Source organism: Salvelinus fontinalis, chromosome 6 (genome assembly GCF_029448725.1).
Source record: "Salvelinus fontinalis isolate EN_2023a chromosome 6, ASM2944872v1, whole genome shotgun sequence".
Taxonomy (NCBI): Eukaryota; Metazoa; Chordata; class Actinopteri; order Salmoniformes; family Salmonidae; genus Salvelinus; species Salvelinus fontinalis.
This window is the reverse complement of record NC_074670.1, coordinates 57,394,323-57,420,746: the sequence shown is the minus strand read 5'-3', so window position 1 is coordinate 57,420,746 and position 26,424 is coordinate 57,394,323. Positions and strand designations below refer to the sequence as shown.

The following is a 26,424-nucleotide window of genomic DNA, read 5'->3' as shown; positions in this document are numbered from 1 at the left end:
AAGACCCATTTGCGACCAAACTTTAACTTCCTGATTGATGTCTTGAGATGTTGCTTCAACATATCCACATAATTGTCCTACCTCATGATGCCATCTTTTGTCAAGTGCACCAGTCCCTCCTGCAGCAAAGCATCCCCACAACATGATGCTGCCACCCCTTGCTTCACGGTTGGGATGGTGTTAATTGGCTTGCAAGCCTCCCCCTTTTTCCTCCAAACATAACGATGGTCATTATGGCCAAACAGTTATATTTTTGTTTCATCAAACCAGAGGACATTTCTCCAAAAAGTACGATCTTTGTCCCCATGTGCAGTTGCAAACCGTAGTCTGACTTTTTTATGGCGGTTTTGGAGCAGTGGCTTCTTCCTTGCTGAGTGGCCTTTCAGGTTGTCGATATAGGACTCGTTTGACAGTGGATATAGATACTTTTGTATCCGTTTCCTCCAGCATCTTCACAAGGTCCTTTGCTGTTGTTCTGGGATTGATTTGCACTTTTTGCAGGAAAGTATGTCAATCTCTAGGAGACAGAATACGTCTCCTTCCTGAGCGGTATGACTGCTGCATGGTCCCATGATGTTTATACTTGCAAACTATTGTTTGTACAGATGAACGTGGTACCTTCAGGTGTTTGGAAATTGCTCCCAAGGATGAACCAAACTTGTGGAGGTCTACAAAATGTATTTCCTGAGGTCTTGGCTTATTTCTTTTGATTTTCCCATGATGTTAAGCAAAGAGGCATTGAGTTTGAAAGTAGGCCTTGAAATACATCCACAGGTACACCTGCAGTTGACTGAAATGATGTCAATTAGCCTATCAGAAGCTTCTAAACCCATGACATCATTTTCTGGAATTTTCCAAGCTGTTTAATGGCAGTCAACTTAGTGTATGTAAACTTCTGACCCACTGGAATTGTGATACAGTGAAATAATCTGTCTGTAAACAATTGTTGGAAAAATTACTTGGGTAATTTGTAGATGTCCTAAACGACTTGCCAAAACTATAGTTTGTTTAACAAGAAATTTGTGAAGTGGTTGAAAAACTAGTTTTAATGACTCCAAGCTAAGTGTGTGTAAACTTCCGACTTCAACTCTGTTGCCCCAGACCCCCAGGACTACTTAACTGTACTGTTTGGGTTCCTCAAGGATAGGAGAAGTATACCACTGATATAAGGTACCTTTTGGTAACATATCCAGTACACACAAAGCTTTGCAAGCTTACCTTTTTGCGGAAAATAGGCTTGGTCTGTCCACCGTAACCGGACTGCTTTCTGTCATATCTCCGCTTACCTAAAACACAGATCGTACATCAATTATTTAACTTGCAACACCTAGCAGTCCATACTGCGTCATATGTTCATCACATCTGCCAATGCTCATATTGAGACAAACTCACCCTGTGCGTAGAGGGAATCCTTTCCCTTCTTGTACTGGGTAACTTTGTGAAGCTGGTGTCTCTTGCACTTCTTGCAGTAGGTCCTGCGTGTCTTCGGCACGTTCACCTGAATCACAGATTTAGAATGTATACTGACAAAGTGCCGCAATCTGATACATTTAAAGTACCTCTTCATTCAAATTGAGTCTCTGGGCTTCGCAGTAAATATCCAGCATGGGAACTGGTCACTACCATTCAACCTAGGGGGCTACTAGCCGAGGAACACTCGAACTCCCTTCGCATATCGAGGCAGAGTGGAGTTTGGATAACTGGTCATGCGATTTCCTTTCAACAACATTGAGTCACCAGCAGTCGATATGTTTAAAAATGTAAATTCTGAAAACGCTTACCAGAACCTATATTTGTAACTGCGGTCCTTCCGCGGGGTGCTGAAATTCATACTTTTAATTTAAAAAGTATTGAATACAAGCAGCTTTTTCCTACATTATTTTATATACAGCAGAAAATCACTCCAAGTGTTTTTAATTTTGGAAATCTGTTCCAAAGTATTCCCACACATAACAGAGACATACAGTATGTGATCGTATACAAATGTAAGAAAGGTTTGAAATTATTCTGTTTTATTATATTAAGCTTCTTGCGGTCAATTTGCAGTAGACAAATTATTAGTAATCATGTTCTGACCCTCTGACCATCCGCTCAAGAAAAAAAATCGTCGCGCAGCTGAATTTAGTTGATGATCCCTGATACAAGAGAACGGAGTTAGCTAAGCGTTTCTCAGGTAGGCCAAGAGCCTTTGCACCATCTATGTGGCATTTTTGTTCCAACGACTACATGTACATGCGTTTAGTGTTGTTGACTCAAAAAGTTGTATAATCAACTCTACCAACAATCCATTTGCCAAAGGCTTGTGTGGGCAGTTAGTTCCATCGTTACACAACAGGATCTCCTTGATAGCACGCATCAATGGGCAGCACTACTTGGTAGTTATAATACATTTGCTATGATTACAACTTTGAAAGGTATTTGGCAAGGATGCATTTATAAAATGTTAACACCATTCATTGGCAAGAACACAGTAATAAGGGCAATTTCAATAGGAGACTGTCACTCATTAACTAGCTAGGTAGTTACCGATACAATCACCGTAGCGTAGCCATTCGCTCGAGTTTTGTATATAGGCAACTTTTGGGGGGAGATATACAGATAAAATCATGAATAAAGGGATATACATGTCCCTAACCATTGCATTCACACATTGGGTACTTTCAAATGTAACAAGTGAATGTATAGTTTGAAGATTACAGTTGATATTTTTTTAAAGTCTATTAGTGATTGAGTTCCATACCATGGCGACGACCCGATCCAGACGAAAAGAGGAAGGATGACGCCGGAAGCACTTTTTCATAAAGAACATTGGATACCAATGGGTCCTAATTTTGAACACTGCCACCTTGTGTTTATGAGTGTAGAATAGAACCAAGTTGACCACAAGTAGTAGTAGTAGTCCTCCAGTACAAAGCTTTAAAAAATATCGATATATTAGTAAAATGACAAGGCTACTGGTGTGTATGCTTAATCATATGAGAATCCATGAAGTCATCAAATGTTTCAGAATTATACATTATTACCCGATAAATTATACTTTAATAATCATAATTTAAATCAGGTTCCTTTGGGTTCCATGCAGGTGATGTGATAAATTAGGGCTAAACATATATTTCATTGCAGATGACCATAAATACACTATTTTGCACCACTCTATTTATATGACACACAGGCAAAAGTCCTTGCTTACAAAATGGTAACAGTAATGTATACACATACATTCCATATTCATCACTAAGCCTATACTCAAGCTGTTTTCATTCTTATCATTGGTCTATAAAGGCCTCAAGGAAGTTATCATTTCACGGAGGCAGTCAAGTTTGAACACAGTCTAATGCTACTGTAAATAACTAATTCCTTAGCCTACTTCACGGGTACTGGCGCGTTAATGGTTAGTTGGCCCTCTTCGACTTCACACAAACTCTGCTTCAGAGAGCTAATATAAAAATGAGCAGGAAGCAAAAGGGGAACTGCATGAAGTCAATTCCTCTGAAAGGGTGGGGTTTAGTCTCCTGCTGCCACACACTGTTAGTACATGGAATAAGAGAGGTCTTTGTCCATGTCAACCCTCCACATCACAGTCTGCAGACAGTGGTCCGTCTATAGGCGTTGCTGAGTGTCAGAGTTAAGGTAAGTGATGAGGTATTTGCTAACTAAATGGTAGGGGTCCATCTGCTGGGGAAAGATGAAAGCTCTATAGGTTACATGCAGGCTATATATTACTGTATGCGTTACATTGAAAAATAGGCTTCTATTGAGTATGCAGGTCCTCATTACCTGAGAGAGAACCAGATGGTCATTGTAGAAGAGAGTTTGTTCTGAAAGACTTACCTGGGTAAATAAAGATTTAAATAGATATATTAAAAGAAAAGTCAGAAGGTTGACATTACCACTACATGATATCTAGGAATGAATTAAGAGTCCTCAATTTGGTCACTTTTGGTGAGGTTTCAACGAGAAATGTAAAGCATGAATGATATTAAGCTACCATTACATTGGGAGGACATTGGGAGCTCCAACATTGAAGCAAGCTTGACGTTTCTGGACTTTCACTATCGTAACCAAAGCAGCAACATGGTTAAATCAAATATCTTGTTCATGAAAATGTTCTCTTAGTGATGGAAAATGTCCAAACAAACTACAGCCTATCATTCATGTATCATTCCTAAGTATCTCTATTAGATGTTTATTCATTGTCCAGGCCCGTCTTGGATGCATTGTATGTTGGAGGGTGGATGATGCCCACATGCATATCAAAGAACATGTAGTCATTACTTTTTCCCCTTCTTCATATTAAAGACATTGCCCTGAATGCAATATGTACAATATTTAGCCAATGAATGAGTTACAATGCACATTAGATAGCAGTGGAGTGATTGGAAATAGAAAACAAACACTATCATGTTCATCCTTAAACTTTGTTGTTACGTGTCCACTGTCCATGCTCTTATGTTTACATTTCACAGTGGAGAGTTTGAGCTGGATATTAAACATTAATTACTTCATATTAATTTGATAACATACACAGTGTACAAAACACAAGGAGCACCTGATCTGTCCATGACATAGACTGACCAGGTGATTCCAGGTGAAAGCTATGATCCCTTATTGATGTCACTTGTTAAATCCACTTTAATCAGTGTAGATGAAGGGAGGAGACCTGTTAAAGACCGATTTTTAAGCCTTAAGACAATTGAGACATGGATTGTGTATGTGTGGCATTCAGAGGGTAATGGGCAAGACAAAATATTTAACTGCCTTTGAACTTGGTAAGGTCATAGGTGACAGGCACACCCGTTTGTGTGTGTCGAACTGCAATGTTGCTGGGTTTTTCACTTTCAACAGTTTCTCGTGTGTATCAAGAATGGTCCACCACCCAAAGGACATTCAGCCAACTTGAGACAACTGTGGGAAGTATTGGAGTCAACATGGGCCAGCATCCCTGTGGAACACTTTCTACACCTTGCCCCGACTAATTGAGGCTCAATATTAGGAAAGTGTTCTTCATGTTTTGTGCACCCAGTGTATGTTGGTCTGTGGAATTTCAGCAATATCCCTGAAACATTCATGCAAAGAAATTGCAAGCCGAAAGCTGCCTTCGCTTCTACAAAGAACAGTCACCCCGCTATGCAGACGTCTTCTTGACCCATTTACTTTAGTAGCTGGTATGTTACATTAAGGAAGAAAGTAGGGTTCGTAAAGCCAAGATCTGTTTGTATGTTTTGGCCTGCTTGTATTATCTGAGGATGTGAGGAACCCTTCTGCCTAAATATCTTCACATGGAGAGTTTCCTTTTGTGGTCAGACACACACTGAGTGTGTATGTGTGTCACCACAAAAGTAACCTCTCCATGTAAAGACACACACACACTTATCAGACAGGAAACGTCCAGAGAGCATTTGTTGCAAGGTTCCTGTTATCAACAAACCAACACTTTCATTGGAAGGGAGTGTGTCATTGAAAAGAAGACAAAGTACTCCATAAAATGATACTGAACCCATGTATGTTACTGTGCACAAAGTCTGTATTCCTCTTCACCATTGGTTGGTCGATTTAAGAGACACATCCTCAGTGTCATTGATTGGATGCTGTGTCCCTGGCATTTTGTTTATCGCACATTGAGGCTTGTATCAAACAAATCAATACTTTGGTGGTATGTTGTTAGTAGTATGTATTATACTATGTGTTAGTAGTATTATGACAGGGTCAAGAGAGGAAGAGGGGATGTAACAGTAACCAGTTGAACCACAGTGGCGCCACTGATACTTTCCAACATTGTCTCTTTTTCTTTAGCATTGCAGTGCAACACTGTTGCAACTTCCCTATAAATTCTACTGTGTCAGCCCAAGTGACTCAAGCCCTTTAGAAAAAACCCTAGCACTTGTGTGGCTGACAGACTAAACACGACTGTTGTAATACAAGATATTACGATTGATAGGACAGCTGCAGCCACTAAAGAGACAAATGTATACTTGCTCTACCTAGCAGCTTTAGGTCAGGGTTTTACCCAGGCTTATATCTGCATGTAAACAATTTATGTTTGAAATATTGTGTGGACTGCACAGTATGAGCTTGCAGCAGAGGCAAGGGGTTTGATTATGTGTCAAAGAGGATTATTTGTAACATTACACAAAATTAAAATACTGTTGTTGACATACTGCACATTATCAAAATCAGCTAGCTAGTGTGAAAAAATATATTACACTCGGGTGTGTCTACTATCTAGTGGTGTGAAAAGAGAGGGGGTATCAGCAGCAGATGCAACCAGGAAGTGAGAAGGAGGGTGTTTAAAATAGTCTGAGTTGAGCTGAGTGAACTTGTATCATGGAGATAGTAGGCAGAGAGACCTTGACGATTCAGCTCTTTTGAGTATATCTACGGTATAAGGAACATGGGTGAGTTGGAGTTGGTGAGACACGTTCTGTCGTTACATGTCTGTGACATTGAACTATTCCTTTTTTGAGTGCTGTGTTCATTTTAGGACACTGCCTATGTTAAAAGAGAACTAGAAGGTTGTATTGATGATGCAGGCAGGGAACTATACATGGTTGCTTGGACTTTGAAATCATTCCTCATTGGGGTTAAGTCATTTGGGGTTAAGTCAGTTATTTGAAAGAAAAATAACTATTAGTTGATTCTGTGGCCTGTATGAAAGGGAAGGTCAAGTAGATCAAATAATATTGAATACTTGATATGTATGCTTGATTTAGTTTGCCAACTTTTGCAGTGTATCCAATGGAATAGTACCGAAAACCCCAAGATACCAGTAAATCTAGAGTACTTCAAATACAAAGTATTTGACATATGTATGAATTTGGACCCAGGTCTTCTGCATGGTGAACAATGGCATTTTTATGCTTTATGTTATCAGATGATCATACTCTGTACATTTGTGGCCTGTGGTATCAGCTGAGGTGACATCACCACACCAATGTCCATAGTGGAGCCATTATCCTCATCCCCAGATAATTAACAAATATCTGACGCTATCTCTCTATTTGTCAAACTTGCTTTCCTTCCGTCTGATACTGGAATGAATCAATAGAGGCCTTGTTTTGTGTGGAAGGTTGACAGTGGTGTGGTTGACCAACCCAGCAAGGTGCAATGAGCCTCTCTTGTGGTAGATACAAAGTAGAGCATATGAATCCTTTTGTCTCTGTGTCTTATGTTTTCTGCAATAGGGACCTATTTCTCCCCATATTTCATGAGTTCAATAAAGTATTGTCACTTTAATAGAACTGCATTACCAAAAATAGAGTTTGTGGACATTCATCAAATAAAAGGGATAGTGTATGCCAGCATGCCAACAGAGATACACATTATTTTGCACTAAGCAATATTAACGCTAAGCTGTAAGTCAATGAACCCAAATCCTTTGTGAACTTTCCCTTTAACAATATCAGACATGAGAGCATAAGCATTGGCAACGATTGTAGGTGGGGAAAGGTTTGCGAGGGGTAGCTGATAATGTCATGCCTTCATCGAATGGGGAAAAGAGAGGGTCAATGTGTTATGGAACAAACAAATAAAATAAAATGCCACATGCGCAGAATATAACAGGTGTAGATCTTACAGTGAAATGCTTACTTATGAGCCCCTAGCCAACAATGCAGTACAAATAAGAATAAGAAATAAAAGTAACAGGTAAATAAAGAGCAGCAGTAAATTAATAATAGCGAGACTATATACAGGGGGATACTGGTACAGAGTCAATGTGCGGGGGCACCGGTTAGTCGAGGTAATTGAGGTAATATGTACATGTAGGTAGAGTTATTAAAGTGACTATGCATAGATGATAACAAGAGAGAGTAGCAGCGGTGTAAAAGAGGGGGGGGGGGGGGATGCAAAAGTCTGGGTAGCCATTTGATTAGATGTTCAGGAGTCTTATGGCTTGGGGCTAGAAGCTGTTTAGAAGCCTCTTGGACCTAGACTTGACGCTCCGGTACCGCTTGCCGTGCGGTAGCAGAGAGAACAGTCTATGACTTGGGTGGCTGGAGTCTTGGACAATTTTTAGGGCCTTCCTCTGACACCACCTTCCTCTGGTATAAAGGTCCTGGATGGCAGGAAGCTTTGCCCCAGTGTTGTACTGGACAGTACGCACTACCCTCTGTAGCGCCTTCCGGTCGGAGGCCGAGCAGTTGCCATACCAGGCGGTGATGCAACCGGTCAGGATGCTCTCGATGGTGCAGCTGTAGAACCTTTTGAGGATCTGAGGACCTATGCCAAATCTTTTCAGTCTCCTGAGGGGGAATAGGTTTTGTCGTGCCCTCTTCACAACTGTCTTGGTGTGCTTGGACCATGTTAATTTGTTGGTGATGTGAACACCAAGGAACTTGAAGCTCTCAACCTGCTCCACTATAGCGCCGTCGATGAGAATGGGGGCGTGCTCTGTCCTCTTTTTACTGTAGTCCACAATCATCTCCTTTGTCTTGATCATGTTGAGGAAGAGGTTGTTGTTGTCCTGGCACCACACGGCCAGGTCTCTGACCTCCTCCCTATAGGCTGTCTTGTCGTTGTCGGTGATCAGGCCTACCGCTGTTGTGTCATCAGCAAACTTAATGATGGTGTTGAAGTCGTGCCTGGCCGTGCAGTCATGAGTGAACAGGGAGTACAGGAGGGGACTGAGCACACACCCCTGAGGGGCCCTTGTGTTGAGGATCAGCATGGCGGATGTGTTGTTACCCACCCTTACCACCTGGGGGCGGCCCGTCAGGAAGTCCAGTATCCAGTTGCAGAGGGAGGTGTTTAGTCCCAGGGTCTTTTGCTTAATGATGAGCTTTGAGGGCACTATGGTGTTGAACTCTGAGCTGTAGTCAATGAATAACATTATCACATAGGTCTTCCTTTTGTCTAGGTGGAAAAGGGCAGTGTGGAGTGCAATAAAGATTGCATCATCTGTGGATCTGTTGGGCGGTATGCAAATTGGGTCTAGGGTTTCTGGGATGACGGTGTTGATGTGAGCCATGACCAGCCTTTCAAAGCACTTCATGGCTACAGACGAGAGTGCTACGGGTCGGTAGTCATTTAGGCAGGTTACCTTACCGTGTTCTTGGGCACAGGGACTATGCTGGTCTGCTTTAAACATGTTAGTATTACAGACTCAGACAGGGAGAGGTTGAAAATGTCAGTGAAGACACCTGCCAGTTGGTCAGCGCATGCTCGCAGTACACGTCCTGGTAATCCGTCTGGCCCTGCGGCCTTGTGAATGTTGACCTGTTTAAAGGTCTTACTCCCATCGGCTGCAGGGAGCGTGATCACACAGTCTTCCGGAACAGCTGGTGCTCTCATGCATGTTTCAACGTTATTTGCCTCGACGCGAGCATAGAAGTAGTTTAGCTCGTCTGGTAGGCTCGTGTCACTGGGCAGCTCTTGGCTGTGCTTCCCTTTGTAGTCTGTAATGGTTTGCAAGCCCTGCCACATCCGACAAGCGTCAGAGCCGGTGTAGTACGTTTCGATCTAAGCCTCTATTGACGCTTTGCCTGTTTGATGGTTCATCGGAGGGCATAGCAGGATTTCTTATAAGCTTCCGGGTTAGAGCGGCCGCTCTAACTCAGTGCCAATGTTGCCTGTAATCAATGGCTTCTGGTTGGGGTATGTATGTACGGTCACTGTGGGGACGACATCATCGAAGCACTTATTGATGAAGCCAATGACTGATTTTGTGTACTCCTCAATGTCATTGGAGCAATCCCGGAACGTATTCCAGTCTGTGCTAGCAAAACAGTCCTGTATCTGCTTCATCTGACCACTTTTTAATTGATCGAGTCACTGGTGCTTCCTGCTTTAATTTTTGCTTGTAAGCAGGAATCAGGAGGATAGAATTATGGTCAGATTTGCCAAATGGAGGGCGAGGGAGAGCTTTATACGCGTCTCTGTGTGTGGAGTAAATGTGGTCTAGAGTTTTTTTCCCTCTGGTTGCACATTTAACATGCTGGTAGAAATTAGGTAAAATGGATTTAAGTTTCCCTGCATAAAAATCCCTGGCCACTAGGAGCGCCACCTCTGGATGAACGTTTTCCTGTTTGCTTATACAGCTCATTGAGTGCGGTCTTAGTGCCAGCCTCAGTCTGTGGTGGTATTTAGACAGCTACAAAAAATACAGACGAAAACTCTCTCGGTAGATAGTGTGGTCTACAGCTTATCATGAGGTACTCTAACTCAGGCAAGCAAAACCTTGAGACTTCCTTAGATATTGTGCACCAGCTGTTATATACAAAATACATAGTCCACCGCCCCTTGTCTTACCAGACGCCACTGTTCTATCCTGCCGATACAGCGTATAACCAGCCAGCTGTATGTTGATAATGTCATCGTTCAGCCACGACTCCGTGAAGCATAAGATATTTGAGTTTTGAATGTCCCGTTTGTAGTTTAATCTACCGCGTAGGTCATCGATTTTATTTTCCAAAGATTGCACGTTTGCTAGCAGAATGGAAGGCAGTGGGGTTTTTTTCGATCGACTATGAATTCTCAGAAGGCAGCCCGCCCTCCGGCCCCTTTTTCTCCGCCTTCTCTTCACGCAAATGACGGGGATCTGGGCCTGTTCCCGGGAAAGCAGCATATCATTCACGTCGGGCTCGTTGTTAAAGGAAAAAAAGGATTCTGCCAGATCATGATGAGTAATCGCTGTTCTGATGTTCAGAAGTTATTTTCGGTCATAAGAGACAGTAGCAGCAACATTATGTACAAAATAAGTAAAAAAATAAGTTACAAACAACGCAAGAAACGGATAAAAACACAATTGGATAGGAACATGTAAATTGTCAGCCTTCTTCTCTGGCAACATCTTACAGATGTAGGATCTTAATTTGATCACACTGTTGCTGGAGAACTTTCCTGCAATGCAGGACATTTAAAACTTTTTGAGGTTACACTTTGAAATTTCAGACTTGATTTTCCCATATGTATCAATGTATCAACTCCTACAAAAATGTCCATTAATTATAATCCACATAATAATTCACATTTCCTGTTGCTGCAGTATTACTTTCCTGCTGTAACAAACTGGATCAAATTAAGATCCTACATCTGTAGAGAAGCAGGAAGATGTGGGTAAAGGAAACAGTTGTGCCACAAAGCAGGAAACATTGGCAGGAGCGCTCATGCAAACCAGGGGTTAATATATATACACTGATATCTGCCCCGGATCACATCTGTTTCTATCTGCTTTCAGATCTATGCTGTAGATCTATGCTTTAGATCTATGCTGTAGTGACACAGCACAGAGTTCATGAAGAGTAGGTAAGTAGTTAGTCGGTTAAGGACCTGGGGGAAGTTGGTCTTATAGTTTTACCTTCCCAAAATCCTAACCTTAACCATGAGGGATGACAATGTAAAACTGACCTTAGGGCAGTGTCTAGAGGGCAATGTTACCCTACTCTGTTAAGCACTGTGGAAACTTGTGATAAGCTGAGTTTCAGGTAAATATCTGTACAGTACACCATTAATCAAATGATGTTGTTCATGATTTATCCAATGGAGAACAGTCAACTACATATTTCCTCCAGTAGCTACAGTCACTAGCAAGGTTTGCTACAGCACTTGATCTGGTTGAAGCTGCTGGTCTCTTTATCCCCCATTAGGCCTTGAATGCATGGGACCAAAACATTTTATACCTTCTTCCATCTCTGACTGTAGCTGTTAAGTTGACTTGCCTTTTCTCCAGGTAGGGGGATAACATCTGATCAGACCATGTCAGACAATCTCCTGGAAGAGATCTTTATAAAACGCTCCCAGCAGAAGAAGAAGACTTCCCCTTTAAACTTCAAAGAGAGGCTGTTCATCCTCACACAGGACAAGATCGCCTACTACGACTATGATCTGGACAAAGGGGTATGTACTCGTAGCCTGGATCTGTTTGTGCTGATCTGGGACCAGGTTAATGTACTGTATGTTATCATTATAAACATTGACCATAACCCAAGCGTAGTTTAATACTATAACAATTCTATCATACTACGCTATGCTCCCACAAATATACTGCAGTACCTGTATTGTTGGTCATCTAAATAGGTCTGAGTCTAGTAGTCCTGCCGTTCCCACACTCACTGTAATCCTTGTCCTCTGTGCAGAAAAAGAAGGGGTTGAAAGGCACCGTGGGCATCGATAAGATCAAGTGTGTGGGGACAGTACAGCCGGAGCCCAGTGCCCCCGCGGAGCGCCAGTACCCATTCCAGGTGAGCTACTGCTGGTCCTAGATCAGTTAACATTCTGTAGCTCTTACCAATGAGATTAACACAACCACAGATCCCAGACCTGTGGATGTTTTAGTTCACTCTCTCTTCTTCTCGTGTCCTGTTACAATAATTCTGCGTGGCAGTAAAAAGAGAATGCACTCCATCACTGTTGCTCCAGTTGAGTGACATCAGATGATACTGTAGATGTTTAATGAAGCATACGTGTTGTGCTTCCTTTAACTCTCTGACACTATTCTCCAGGCATTTACTTCACTCAGTCTTAGTTGAGGTTCCAGTTAGCCCTGGGCTAAAAGCATGCAGGGTGAAAAGCCCATAGAGACTATTCAGGTAGCTTTGAGGTGAAAAGGGATATACTGCATCTACCTAAGAGAAACTAATTTACCCAGCAGTGCAGAGATGGTTAACATGCTGAAAGTCAATCTACCTCAAGAGAGAAACTAATTTACCCAGCAGTGCAGAGATGGTTAACATGCTGAAAGTCAATCTACCTCAAGAGAGAAACGAATTTACCCAGCAGTGCAGAAATGGTTAACATGCTGAAAGTCATTCTACCTCAAGAGAGAAACTAATTTACCCAGCAGTGCAGAGATGGTTAACATGCTGAAAGTCAATCTACCTCAAGAGAGAAACTAATTTACCCAGCAGTGCAGAGATGGTTAACATGCTGAAAGTCAATCTACCTCAAGAGAGAAACTAATTTACCCAGCAGTGCAGAGATGGTTAACATGCTGAAAGTCAATCTACCTCAAGAGAGAAACTAATTTACCCAGCAGTGCAGAAATGGTTAACATGCTGAAAGTCAATAAGAAGAAGTGAAAACGACTCTCTTGACAGTGGAAACCGAGCTGAACTGAGGGTTTCAACAACAGCGCAGGTGTCACCACAGTAGACATGGTGACTAAGCAGCAATAAAGACACAGGAAATACCCAATATATTTGCATACCCCTAAAGGAGGGGTTTGTGGGATGGGTGGCAGTAAGGCTCAGAAGCACAATAAGCTAACTTAATGTAGCAGGCATTTATTTATCTCCAAAGCAGTAACCTATGGTCATTGCTTGCTATATAGCACAAACAGATCTGAGAGCAGGTTCAGAAAATAGTGTTTTCGTCCCTATTGTTGTGATAAAATAGATACTTCTACACTATTGTATTGCTTTCATGTGTACGTCCTGACCTGGTACTACCCTTCAACTGAAGAAACAGCTGTTTCTCTCTATCCCCCAATTTACCACAGATAATCTACGATGAGGGCCCACTTTACATATTCGCCAAGAGCGACGAGGTCCGAAAGCAGTGGATCCACAAGCTGAAGCATGGTCAGTATGCAGCATTATCATACACCTAACACTAAAGTGTCCGACGAAGAATAGACAAAGGGAGACATGAGATACCATAAACATTTCCTTACGGCCCATAATCTACCAGTCCCATTGTTTAGTCAGATCTAGGTGTCTATGCAAATTGCCAGTGTTGATCCAATGTAAATGTCGTCCCACATTCTGTGCCGCCATGTTAAGTGGTGCGTTTCAACAAGGACCTGATGCAGAAGTACCACCCATGCTTCTGGATGGACGGCATGTGGCAGTGCTGCCAGCAGGAAGTCAAACAGGCTATGGGCTGCAGGGTGCTGGAGAACAAGAATGTAGGTCAGTAATGTGGTGGGAAAGCCATCAATAAACCTGGCAGTAAAAAGAGTATGTGTTCTCTACCAGCTTATGTAATTAGGAAGTAAATGGGAACATTTTACTTAAAGCTTGCGGGTATAATGCACTATGATGCCGTTATAATGCATCGCAGAACCATATATTCAGATATATCTCAATATATGGCTCTGATGCATTGAAAGATGTGCATGATGTATGATGAAAATGTCTTATGATGCATTTATGATGTCTTTATAATGCATCTATGATGTCTTATAATGCATCTATGATGTCTTATAATCATCTCATAATGCCCCAGGCTAATACCAGCCATTTTGTATCAGTATAAATGTTGATACATAGAGAGACATACTTATATAACCTTTTAAAACTTGTACCTGCAGGCTTGAAGTGAAAACAAGTAACTGAGGAAATAAGTATTATAGGTAACGGCAGAGAAGCATAAATTGTAGTCACAGAGAACAAAACATGAAGCACTCCCTTTCACTTATAGGGGTTTCAAAGGGGTCTCGGAGGCAATCCAGAAAACCCCTTCCACCTACGCCAGAAGAGGTCTGTCTTACATGTTCTCGCCACTCTTGCATTCAGTTACAGTATCTCTACTTCTGATTGATACAGGAAGGATATACAGTATCACCCGTCTTTATCAATGTTGTCTCCCATCCCATTTTTCAGGAGAAACCTTTAAGGCCTTTACCTCCGCAGCCTCCCGAGGAGCCTGCTCTCACCACAGGCATGACGGTGGTCGCTGAGTACGAGTACACACCCTCCACGCCCCAGGATCTGGAGCTGAGGAAGGATGAGGAGTACATAATTCTGGAGATGTCTGACTCCAACTGGTGGAGGGCCAGGGACAAATACGGGTGAGAGGCAGAGAGGAAATCAAGAAGAGACAGATGGAGGAAGGGTTGTTTAAGAAAGTTGAAGCTCATTTTCTGCATTTCTATACAATTTATGCTCATTTTAAAATGCTATTTGGAAAACAGCAAAAATAAGAAAAAATGTCCCCAGCCATTATCACTTTAGCTTCATTCACCTCAGTCCATCTACAAACAAATAGCCTATTAGATATACAATTAGCCACTACACATGAACTCACATTTAATACATACAGAGGGATCTGTTACCAGAAAAGGTATTTTATTAAAAGAAGGTGACCAAATAGTTTTGCTTTACAGAACAATGTTTTTTGCAGTTTTACAGTATATTCCCTGCAATTCTACACATTTTGCCATGGGGTGGGGAGAAAGTGTTGCAGTTTGAAAGCTAATTTCCTGCAATTCTACACAGTTTTCCTTGACTCACGCCATGCTAATATGATATCTGAGTGAGAGTGACTAACAAAATCAATGGGGGCCCCTGGAGGTCAAGGCCCCTGTTTGAATAGCTGGCTAGACTAACTAGACTAATTTACAATTTATTTATTTTTTAGCTGACATGGGCTAATTGAGTAACTGCTAGTGATTGGCATACACTGAGTATACCAAACATTAGGAACACCTTCCTAATATTGAGTTGCAACGCCCAACTTTTGCTCTCAGAACAGCCTTAATTTGTCTGGGCATGGACTCTACAAGGTCCATGTTGACTCCTATGCTTCCCACAGTTGTGTCAAGTTGGCTGGATGTCCTTTGGGTGATGGGTAATTCTTGATACACACGGGAAACTGTTGAGTGTGAAAAACCCAGCAGTCTTGCAGTTCTTGACACAAATTGGTGCCTGGCACCTACTACCATACCTCGTTCAAAGGCACTTAAATCTTTTGTCTTGCCTATTCACCCTCTGAATGGAACACACACACTCAATCCATTGTCTCAAGGCTTAAGCATCCTTCTTTAACCTGTCTCCTCCCTTCATCTACACTGATTGAAGTGGATTTAACAAGTGACATCATTAAGGGATCATAGCTTTTACCTAGAAAGAGCAGATGGTCTTAACGTTTTGTGCACTCACCTCCCAGTGGGCAAAACTTGGTTGCAATCATTATGACAATATTATGTGAAGTTGTTCAGGTTGTACACTGTTTTTAAAGGAACAAGTCTTTTAGCAACCAGTAAAATGTAACCAGTTTACAACCTGGAAAGGATACCATTATGATGTTGAATGTTACCTGCTGGGCTGTGTGTGTGCTGGAAGAACACTTCTAAAACACAACACCTATCAACAAGAAAGCACAAGAAAAACACATTAAAAAAGCCCTGACCGACCCTTTGCCCGGCTGTGCTTCCCTTTGTAGTCTGTAATGGTTTGCAAGCCCTGCCACATCCGACAAGCGCCAGAGCCGGTGTAGCACGATTCGATCTTAGTCCTGTATTGACGCTTTGCCTGTTTGATGGTTCGTCGGAGGGCATAGCGGGATTTCTTATAAGCTTCCGGGTTAGAGTCCCGCTCCTTGAAAGTGGAAGCTCTAGCCTTTAGCTCAGTGCGGATGTTGCCTGTAGTCCATGGCTTCTGGTTGGGGTATGTATGTACGTTCACTGTGGGGACAACGTCATCGATGCACTTATTGATGAAGCCAATGACTGATTTTGTGTACTCCTCAATGCCATCGGGGGAATCCCGGAACATATTCCAGTCTTTGCTAGCAAAACAGTCCTGTAGCTTAGCATCTGCTTCATCTGACCACTTTTTAATTGATCGAGTCACTGGTGCTTCCTGCTTTAAATTTTGCTTGTAAGCAGGAATCAGGAGGATAGAATTATGGTCATACTTGCCAAATGGAAGGCGAGGGAGAGCTTACTATGCGTCTCTGTGTGTGGAGTAAAGGTAGTCCAGAGTTTTTTCCCTCTTGTTGCACATTTAACATGCTGATAGAAATTTGGTGAGACCGATTTAAGTTTCCCTGCATTAAAGTCCCCGGTCACTAGGAGCGCCGTCTCTGGATGAGCGTTTTCCTGTTTGCTTATGGCGGAATACAGCTCATTGAGTGCGGTCTTAGTGCCAGTCTCAGTATGTGGTGGTATGTAGACAGCTACGAAAAATACAGATGAAAACTCTCTCAGTAGATAGAGTACCTCATGATAAGCTGTAGGCCACACTAATTCAGGCGAGCAAAACCTTGAGACTTCCTTAGATATCGTGCACCAGCTGTTATTTACAAAATACATAGTCCGCCGCCCCTCGATTTTAAACATAACACCTATCAACAAGAAAGCACTAGAAAAACACATTAAAAAAGCCCAGACCGACCCTTGGCCCTGTAACAAAACAATGACACGCTTCCAAGAATAGAGATGAGGACTGGTGATATGAGCAGTATACCAAGGTTAAGGTACATTGGTATCTTAAAGTCACAGGTGCATTTAACCTGTTTTCATGATATGTGTGTTGTTTTAACATGCAGTAAGAATAACAATCATATCCCTTTCATGCATTATGGGCGACATTTTCATGATGCAAAATAGTGATGATGCAAAACACAGTAAAACTCATTTTAATCTGGCAGTGTGATTTAATTTGTTGAGGAAAAGTGTTAAATTGAATCACACAGCTAGATTAAAATGTTGAGTTTTAAGGTATGTTTTTCACAGATGTGAACTGTTGTGCAGCATGAAAACGTCACCCTGTGTCTTTAACATACTAAATGTACATTGACTTATCAGGAGATTGTGTGTGGCCTTCCTTTGCAGCAAGGAGGGATACATTCCCAGTAATTACGTTGTGGAGGCTGGAAATGAACTGGAAAAGTTTGAGTGAGTATGGAATTCTCTTGCTACAAAACATTGACTATTAAACATTGCATTACAATGATAGGATTACAAATGAAACCCTACACCTCTCTAATCCTGTGGGAACCAAAAATAATGAGGTACCAAGTCACCACACCTTCCGAACACATTAAATCCCTGCAGGGCCGTGTTCAGTGGGGCACGCAACAGAAAACGTTTCAAAACGTTTTGCAACTGGATGCGACAATTTGCATTTCTTATTGGATGAATCAAGGTAGTCCCTCCCTGTTTCAATCCGTTTTCTTCCGTTTAGTGCCTAATTAACACGATTCAGAAGAATACTGCCTCATGTGACCTGCTTTAATACCCGTTGCTATGAGGTCAGGTTAACCATAGTGGTTTATAACATGCACATTTCACCTTTTCTTTTTCCCAGCTGGTACTGCAAGAGCATGAACCGTAGCCAGGCAGAGAATCTGTTGAAGACAGAGGTAATCTCAATGAAAAAACAAACATCTGTAACATACAGTATCAGTGTTCCTCTCCTTTGCTTACACCAGCAACACAAGTGGATGCACTGCATTTAAAATCATTGAGAATAACACAAAAGTTATTTCCATTGTGGTCCTTTGATCTGTGGTCCTTATACCATTAGCTATGGGCACCAATTTTAGCTATGGGCACCATCATCTGTCAAATAACTTAGAATGACTGAACATTGCTTAGGGATATTCACAAAGCAATACTGCCTCTGCTTTGTATATACCTCTGCTATTGAGGTTATTGTTTTTTCCTTTTCCCAGAACAAAGATGGTGGTTTCTTAGTGCGAGACTCAAGCAAAGCTGGGAAGTACACCGTTTCTGTGTTCACCAAGGGCGGGTGAGTTTATCGAGGGCAGAAAGACGGGGCATGGCTAACTGTGTCAGCGTCCCAAATGGCAAACTATTCCCTTTATGGTCCAATACTTTTGACCAGAGCCCAGGGGGTGCTATTTGGGACGCATCCTGTGTGTAGGCCTATCCACTAGTCAAAACTGTGAATGTGTCCAAAATGGTACACAATTCTCTATGTAGTGCACTACTTTTGACCATATGGCTCTGGTCTAAAGTAGTGCACTACATAGGAATTGGATGCAATGTCAAACACAGACCCTAAATGGAAAGTCAAAAGAAGAACTGCTCAGCAGTAGATATTGAAAGTGAAAACAGCCGCCTGCAGAGGAAGAGAGATGTAAATGTCTCCATGCAAAACCAGGATTATTCTTTCTGCACAACCTTTCAAAGGGCTTGGGTCAAAAGTACCACACTATATATGGCAGGAGTATTCAAATGTTCTACCTGAAACTGTTGGTGTCCCAGGCAATGTTCCTTCAAAAAATGTTGGCACTGAGCAAATGTAATATACTGTGAGCACTGAGGCTGTGAACACTGAGGCTGTACCCGCTTTAAGTTATAGTTTTAACTGTGGCCAAGTAGGCTCTGTGGCTATTTGATCATAATGTAGGCCTACCAGAGTGGCCTACCATTAAAAAAAACATGGAGAAAAATGCATCCCATAACATCTGAACAGGAAATATCTGTTCTGTTATTCAGCCTACAGTAGCAGCAATGTGTGGTGACCATATGGTTCTGGTCTAAAGTAGTGCACTACATAGGAATTGGATGCAATGTCAAACACAGACCATAAATGGAAATGAGAGTTTTGAAAAAACATGCAGGGCGTGACATTAACCTGTTTATCATCTTGTCCTTCAGACAGGTGATGGGAAATTGTGTGTTGTTTGATGCAAGAAACCACTTTACAAAATAGCATTCATTATTATTCCCGTTACCATTATTACAGAGAATCAGACAAATCATGCTACCCTCAACCTATTGGCTACTTAGCTTATTCAAGCCTGTCTCAAAATACAACACTGCCCCAAAATACAACACTGCCCCTTTAAGACATAAAAAAAAGCTCTTGACCTGACTTGCTTTTCAAAGATGGCTAGAAATGCACACATTTTGTGCTCTTGTAGGAAGCAACTACTCCACCATTGTTGAGTAGAAATTAGCTATAACTGGGCTAATAACTCACTTACTAGCAAAGAATATGAACAAATGTGCACAGGTGGCTACATGCAGCTCTCGCTTTGATCTCAAAACAAGCGCATCTACTCTTGACTGCTCACGCTGTAAACACAGTCCAGTTCAAAGTGAATGGCACAGATCCATATGGCAATGGCTATTTGCATATAGGCCTACTGCAGCTCTGATTGGTTATGGTGCAGTGGTCTGTGTAGAATACAGGCCTGAGTTGTGCCTGTCAATGCAATTGAATCCTACTCCAATGCGCTCTGCCTACAAGGCGTTCTGCCTACAAGAAAATCTCTTAAACAGTTAGTTAAGTCTTGCATAGTTCATTTTGTTTGGGTATGTGACATTGAAAGTGGCTAATATTACATTGATTTGAGCACAATTCTCACAGTAGAGCAAAACATTGATAGAAGGGGAAAAAGGGGAAAACTCTAGAAGGTTGAGTAAAGTTCAATCTCGTGCTTCTCTGGGCAGGTTTATGTTTCTTCTGCGTGGCAGTCCGAGGGGACTTAGAGGGAACATTGGTCCCAGGTCTAAATCAATCCCCGATTTATGGGGAATCATTTTTTTTAAAGCAGTGGAACTAGCTTCGAGGTCCACGCTTGAATTTGCAAGATATAGGGAATAGGGTGCCATTTTGGATGCAATCAATGTGTCTGTGAACAGAGCATCTTGTTGTTACTTTCAGATTCACAGCCCATGAAAATAAACAAAACTATTAAAGGGACATTACACTCCAATATCAAAGATCCAGCTACACACCACAATAAAAACATTTTACAAAAGAGATAAGAACTATGTAATTTCTAGGTTTGCAGTGCTTATCTTTTACATTCATTTGGGGTTGAGGCATATAACTAGATCTACACAACCAAGGGTGTGGGATGTAGATTCAATGTTATTAGGCTACTTTTGAGGTCTAAAAGCATCTGACAAACTTTGATTTTGGAGTGTTGTGTCCCTTTAAATTCCTATCCCTTTAACACAATCTAGTAACTCTCCTCACTCAAACCAAACATAACTCTCCTCACTCACACCAAACACAACCCTCCTAACTCAAACCAAACCAAACACTACTCACTGTTCCCATTAGGGAGACTGCGGGTAACTGCAGACACTACAACATCTGCACCACCCAACAAGGCCAGTTCTACTTGGCAGAGAAGCACAATTTCAGCAGCATCCCAGACCTCATTAACTACCACCAGCACAATGCAGCAGGTACAACTAACCCCAACTAAGGTTTTCAAAATTCCAGTAACTCTCCTAAAATTCCCAGGTTTTCCAGAAATCCTGGTTGGAGGGTTCCAGATTTCCTTCTTATTCTCTCCTGATTCCAGGAATTTTCCAACCGAGATTTCTGGAAAACCAGGACATTTTGGGAAACTAACCGGAAATGTGCAACCCTACCCCTACCCCAACACATCACTTCATATGCATCTGTGTAACAGTGCAGTTTCATAATGATGAAATACAGCATTTAAGATATATTGTCCATCATGTCCCATTCCAGGTATGGTCAGCAGGCTGAAATACATTGTGTCAAGTCGTGCAAAAAATGCCCCTTCCACAGCAGGGCTTGGTTACGGTGAGTGTGTTCTTTCAATACATTTCTATTGAGAGAGTATTATGTATATACTGTAGCCTGGTGGTCCGGTCTGTTTGTGTTCTGGCCAACTCCTCTCTGTCTGTGTTGTCAGGCTGAAGATATGTAGCTGTACCACTTGACAACAATAGAAAAGTTGGTTGTGGCACATACAATATGGGACCAGACTAGTGCAGTAACAGAAACCCTTATGACGTGACTTTGAGAAATGCTATCTGTAGCTTGATTGCTAACATGAGTAAACGTTGTGTTCCTTCAATTTGTTGTTTTGTCCTCCAGGGGTATGGGAGATTGACCCACGCCACCTCACCTTCATCAAGGAGCTGGGCAACGGGCAGTTTGGAGTGGTGAAGTATGGGAAGTGGCAGGGCCAGCATGACGTGGCCATCAAGATGATCAAGGAGGGCTCCATGTCTGAAGATGACTTCATAGAGGAGGCCAAAGTCATGATGTAAGCAAAGCTCTTTCTATCTCAGAGGGGTGCAGTCAGTGGACTATGGGGTGAAATGTATTAAATTAATGCTCAATTTCAACCCCTAGCTCCTACTACCATACCTGCTACACCTAAGGCACTTGTGCTGATGTAAATCAAATCGTATTTGTCACATACATATAGGTAGAGGTAAAGTGACTAGGTAACTAGAGCCATAGGGACTAGATCCATAGGTAGAGATATATCCAGAGCTTTGGAGGCTGCTGAGAGGAGGACGGCTCATAATAATGGCTGGAACGGAGTTAATGGAATGGCATCAAACACATGGAAACCATGTTTTTTATGTATTTGATAGCATTCCACTAATTCCGCTCCAGTCATTACCATGAGGGCGTCCTCCCCAATTAAGATGCCAGCTACCTCCTGTGGACAAGAGGTACAGTATTTAGAGTCATATATGGTAACAGCTCTACCTTGTCCCCTGCTGAAATTCTCCTCATGTGGGGCAGTCAAATTGTAAAATTCAATAAATACCCTGGTTTTCCAAAAACCCAGATTGGAAGATTCTGGATTTCCTGCTTATTCCCTCCTGATTCTGGGAATCCTCCCAGAAAAAAAACAGGGAATTTATTGAAAGTTCTCGGAATTTTGCAACCTTAGACAACAGTGTTGCTCAATTTAACCTACATAGGCATACAACACATGCTTAATCTCGTCTCTTTTCGCTTGAACTAGGAAACTCCGCCACGAGAACTTGGTTCAGCTGTACGGCGTGTGCACCAAACAAAGGCCCATCTACATTGTCACAGAGTTCCTCTCCAACGGCTGCCTACTCAGCTATCTGCGGGAAGGGCTGAAGCAGCATCCATCCCCCGTCCAGCTCCTGGAAATGTGTAAAGACGTCACAGAGGGCATGGCCTACCTGGAGGCTCAGCAGTACATCCACAGAGATCTGGTAAGATATTATAATTGTTGTGGAAATTCTACACAGGGACACTCGAAGTCAATCTTAAATTATTCATTGTTTATTATCAGCGCGCTGGAGAGGTTCCAACCAACTCAATGCACCAAGTACAGATGTCGATCAGGAGCTCTACCTGGGGCAGTCCTGTTAGATCCTTATATACTGGTTACAGACACGTTGCATAGATATAGTTCATAGGATTGGTTCCGGCATGTGTCTGGCACCGTCTCCTATCTTAACTTATAGAGCATTTTCTGGGAGTTCTGCCAGATGGTCCTAAGGAGGAGGTCATGTCGCCCCTCCCCTCATATCTTTACCAAGCACAGGCAGGAACCAAGGATTATTTACGACACTAAGACAAGATTAACATTTTCAAGGCTGTCTCTTCACATGATAAACATTTCCATCACATACTTATAAGTCAAATAGCTTGGATTCTGCCATTTCCACTTTTGGGACTATTCCACTGACTCCCTTTTGGGACTATACACTGATTGTTCAAACTAAATCAAGCGCAGCTCACGTATTTGAAAGACACAGCAGGTCTGATCCTGACATGGTACTACTACTATCCTATACTAAACATTACTGGGCCCAAATAACACATACTCTGTTCTTTTTCTCAGGCTGCAAGAAACTGCTTGGTAGATACCAATGGGACCATTAAAGTCACTGACTTTGGACTGTCGAGGTAAACGACTGTGATTGTTGTACTTGAATCTGGAAACTTTTACAAAAAAGCACACACTCTGCAGAAATACCTGACAAATAAATAAAATCTATAGTTGATTCTTACAGCAATATTATGTAATTCGAGCTACTTTCATGACAAGTTGACAACTCTCCCTGTCATTTCAGGTATGTCCTGGATGATGAGTACACCAGCTCTGCAGGCTCCAAGTTCCCAGTGCGCTGGTCTCCTCCTGAGGTCCTGCTCTACTGTAAATTCAGCAGCAAGTCAGACATCTGGGCTTATGGTTTGTATAGGCCTCCTATCTTACCTCAGATCCAGGTCCCAGGTCTGTTTGAGCTGTCTTGTCAACTCGGTATGGTTGTTTTCACACCAATGGCCATATGAGTTGGCGAGAGCGAACAGATCTGGGAACAGGCTACAGCTATTTAACCTTTATTCATTAACTATTTATTCCTCTGCTGATCATTTAATAAATATTGACAAGGTTACCTTGCTCTCCATAGGGGTCTTAATGTGGGAGGTCTACACCTTAGGGAGGCTTCCCTACGAACGGTTAAACAACAACGAGATAGTGGAACAGGTGTCCCGAGGCCATCGCCTCTATCGCCCCCAGTTGGCCAACGACAGAGTCTACACCATCATGACCAGCTGTTGGCTGGATGTACGTACAGTATAAAGTAGCCAGCATAATGCCTGGTCCCAGATCTCTATATTCTGTCTTGCCAAATTTCATGGTCATTGTCAAACCAAGTTTGCAAAACAACACAGTTCAGGGATCAGGCTAGATGAGTGGGGTTCAAAGATAAATGTCAGTGGAATGGACATGTCAGCTTGACAGATTCTAATGTCTTGTCTCTCCTCTTGCATTGACTGGCAGAAGGCGGACGAGAGACCCACCTTTCAGGAGCTGTCGGTGACTGTTCAGGACTTGCTCTATGAGCTCCAGTAGATCCAACCACCACATTCTGAGATTGAAACACAGTTCGCAGACTCTTCCCTCTGGCAGATACACTTCCTCACGCAGAGCAGACTCAAGACTTCATCCCCTCAGGGTCTCATTCATTCTGTGCATCAGCCATTGAGGAACCTGCTTTAGGAGAAGTAGATAAAACTGTTAAAGAAGGATCAGCCATCCTATAGGAGAGCTGAGAGATGCTATATGGTTGAACATGGGACTCCCATGATGAACTTCAGTAGTGAAATAAAATATTATTTGATGAATGTATCTGTTGGTTATTGAGAACATGCTAGATATGAAACGTTTTTCCTTATTTATTTTGTGTGTTTTATTTTATTACTATCATTGGTGAACTGCATTCAATCATATACATACATACATACATACATACATACATACATACATACATACATACATACATACATACATACATACATACATACATACATACATACATACATACATACATACATACATACATACATACATGCCTATCTGTTTCTGTAAGAGTTCATGTTTCTTTTCTATGTCTAGCCACTGAAATGTATAGGAAGAAAAAATACCCTTTATCAACTGAAAATGTAGCTATGTTCTTTCATTAAATGATTGAGAAAGAACAGTAGCCTACCTTGCAGTGTCTGAGCCTCGGTATCTTAGAGAAACATATTGCATATAATGACAATATGGATAAAGTCGATAAAGCTTGATAACAAAATGTTTTGGTGTTGTAGCATGTCCCCACATCCAATGGAATTTACTGTTCTTAGTGGCGCACTTTCTGATTGGTCCAGCACTCTTCCGTTTCCTGTGATGCGCAAGCCGATTCACACACGTGAAGGTCAGGAACTGCAGTCAATCGTTTAAAATTATCAAATAATTGTACATTTCTGTCTAATTTATAAGCGATTTGTGCATGAACATGGAAAACCAAGGAGCCACAGCAGACCCTCAGCTTCAGCAATTCATCGAAATCGAGTCCCAAAAACAAAGGTTTCAGCAGTTGGTCCATCAGATGACTGAAGTGTGTTGGGTAAGAAACGCTTCTGCAATGACAACTTGCTAGCTAGGTGAGCTACTGTAGCTAGTTACTTGAACATCTGGCGATGAAGTACATGAATGCATAAAAATGTACATAGTTTGCCAGTGATACATTGGACATGTAGGCTTCTTTATTGTACTAGCTAACTTGTAATGCCAGTATTTGTGGCTAAGTGCAAACGTTTGCTGCATTAAGCTAACGAGCTACAATAACGACGCTCCTGAATGAAGCTCCTACACAATCAACCACCTGTAGGGTACTCGCCTAAAATAGTGTTTGAGATGTGAACAAATTACTCATGCACGATGCAATGTCTTCCACTCCATGCAATGACATGTGATCCAGCCAATGATTGAGCACCCTTCTACTCTGGTTCCTTACAGGAGAAATGCATGGACAAACCTGGGCCCAAGTTGGACTCCCGGACAGAGATCTGCTTTGTGAACTGTGTAGAGCGCTTCATTGACACAAGCCAATTCATCCTGAACAGACTCGAACAAACACAGAGGAGTAAGGGCTCCTTCTCAGAATCCATGTCTGAATAGTCTAGCAACAACCTCCACTGGATAGACTGACAAGACGCTGAACAGCCAATCAAGTTGTTTTACAGCAATGCCAGCTTTCTATATGGTGCAATGAGAACACTGTCCAATAACCAGGTGGGGAAGAAACAAGTAGTTTTGATAAGTGCCTCGGTTTTGCACCTTGTATCATGTCACCTAGCCAAGTCCTCTCTCACCTAGCGGGACATGAGATTAAGTGCAGTAGTAACAATTCTGGTTGGTAGCTAGCTAATATCTTCACATTGTTGGTGTTTCTGAAACTGTAGTAAATTGAATGAGCCTGTTGCATGTCAATCATATCATGGAAACTGAGATGGGAGAACTTAATTAGTATGCTTTTATGACAAGCTTACCCAGCTGTAGAGGTTGTCCTGGGGCAGAAACAAAGAGCCAAAAATCTGGGACATTCAATTTGACACCGCGTCGGAAAGCCACAAAAACTCATTGCATTCAGTACCAAGTCAGAGTACGAACAATGTCTTGTTGGGAAAAGGGCACGATCTATGGCTGAAACAAGTGTTCCATTGTATATATGCAATAAACAAAAATCGTATTGCC

The 26,424-nt window shown here is 42.0% G+C and overlaps 3 protein-coding genes and 1 long non-coding RNA gene across 6 annotated transcripts in view; 2 read left to right on the top strand and 2 right to left on the bottom strand.

The window, feature by feature from the left end:
- LOC129858195 (60S ribosomal protein L36a-like) overlaps positions 1-2,842 on the bottom strand; it is a 4,868-nt gene extending 2,026 nt beyond the window's left edge. The window contains exons 1-3 of the mRNA XM_055927227.1: positions 2,741-2,842; positions 1,393-1,498; positions 1,219-1,286 (exon numbers count right to left, since the gene is read on the bottom strand). Of these exons, the coding sequence (XP_055783202.1) occupies positions 1,219-1,286; positions 1,393-1,498; positions 2,741-2,809 (243 nt within the window). The 5' untranslated portion in view covers positions 2,810-2,842. The remainder of the gene's footprint in view (positions 1-1,218; positions 1,287-1,392; positions 1,499-2,740) is intronic.
- Positions 1,967-24,527, top strand: btk (Bruton agammaglobulinemia tyrosine kinase). Of its 3 annotated transcripts, none has more exons than XM_055927222.1 (19): positions 1,967-2,173; positions 11,174-11,241; positions 11,666-11,832; positions 12,072-12,176; positions 13,433-13,514; positions 13,716-13,844; positions 14,356-14,414; positions 14,538-14,725; positions 17,492-17,554; positions 17,967-18,021; positions 18,334-18,410; positions 20,703-20,830; positions 21,123-21,197; positions 21,495-21,666; positions 22,384-22,603; positions 23,239-23,303; positions 23,471-23,589; positions 23,810-23,967; positions 24,184-24,527. In XM_055927222.1, the coding sequence occupies exons 3-19, from the start codon at positions 11,692-11,694 to the stop codon at positions 24,253-24,255; spliced, it is 1,908 nt and encodes a 635-aa protein (XP_055783197.1). In that variant the 5' UTR covers positions 1,967-2,173; positions 11,174-11,241; positions 11,666-11,691; the 3' UTR covers positions 24,256-24,527. The 3 variants fall into 3 exon arrangements, with proteins under 3 accessions (XP_055783197.1, XP_055783195.1, XP_055783196.1); XM_055927220.1 differs by lacking the exon at positions 1,967-2,173 and adding an exon at positions 3,518-3,630; XM_055927221.1 differs by lacking the exon at positions 1,967-2,173 and adding an exon at positions 6,289-6,395.
- Positions 22,652-25,168, bottom strand: LOC129858197 (uncharacterized). Its single transcript, XR_008759988.1, has 2 exons — positions 24,893-25,168; positions 22,652-24,396 (listed from the first exon to the last, which is right to left on the bottom strand). It is a non-coding gene; the product is annotated as an uncharacterized LOC129858197 (long non-coding RNA).
- timm8a (translocase of inner mitochondrial membrane 8 homolog A (yeast)) lies at positions 25,071-26,424 on the top strand. The gene is made up of 2 exons (XM_055927228.1): positions 25,071-25,294; positions 25,687-26,424. The coding sequence occupies exons 1-2, from the start codon at positions 25,178-25,180 to the stop codon at positions 25,846-25,848; spliced, it is 279 nt and encodes a 92-aa protein (XP_055783203.1). The 5' UTR covers positions 25,071-25,177; the 3' UTR covers positions 25,849-26,424.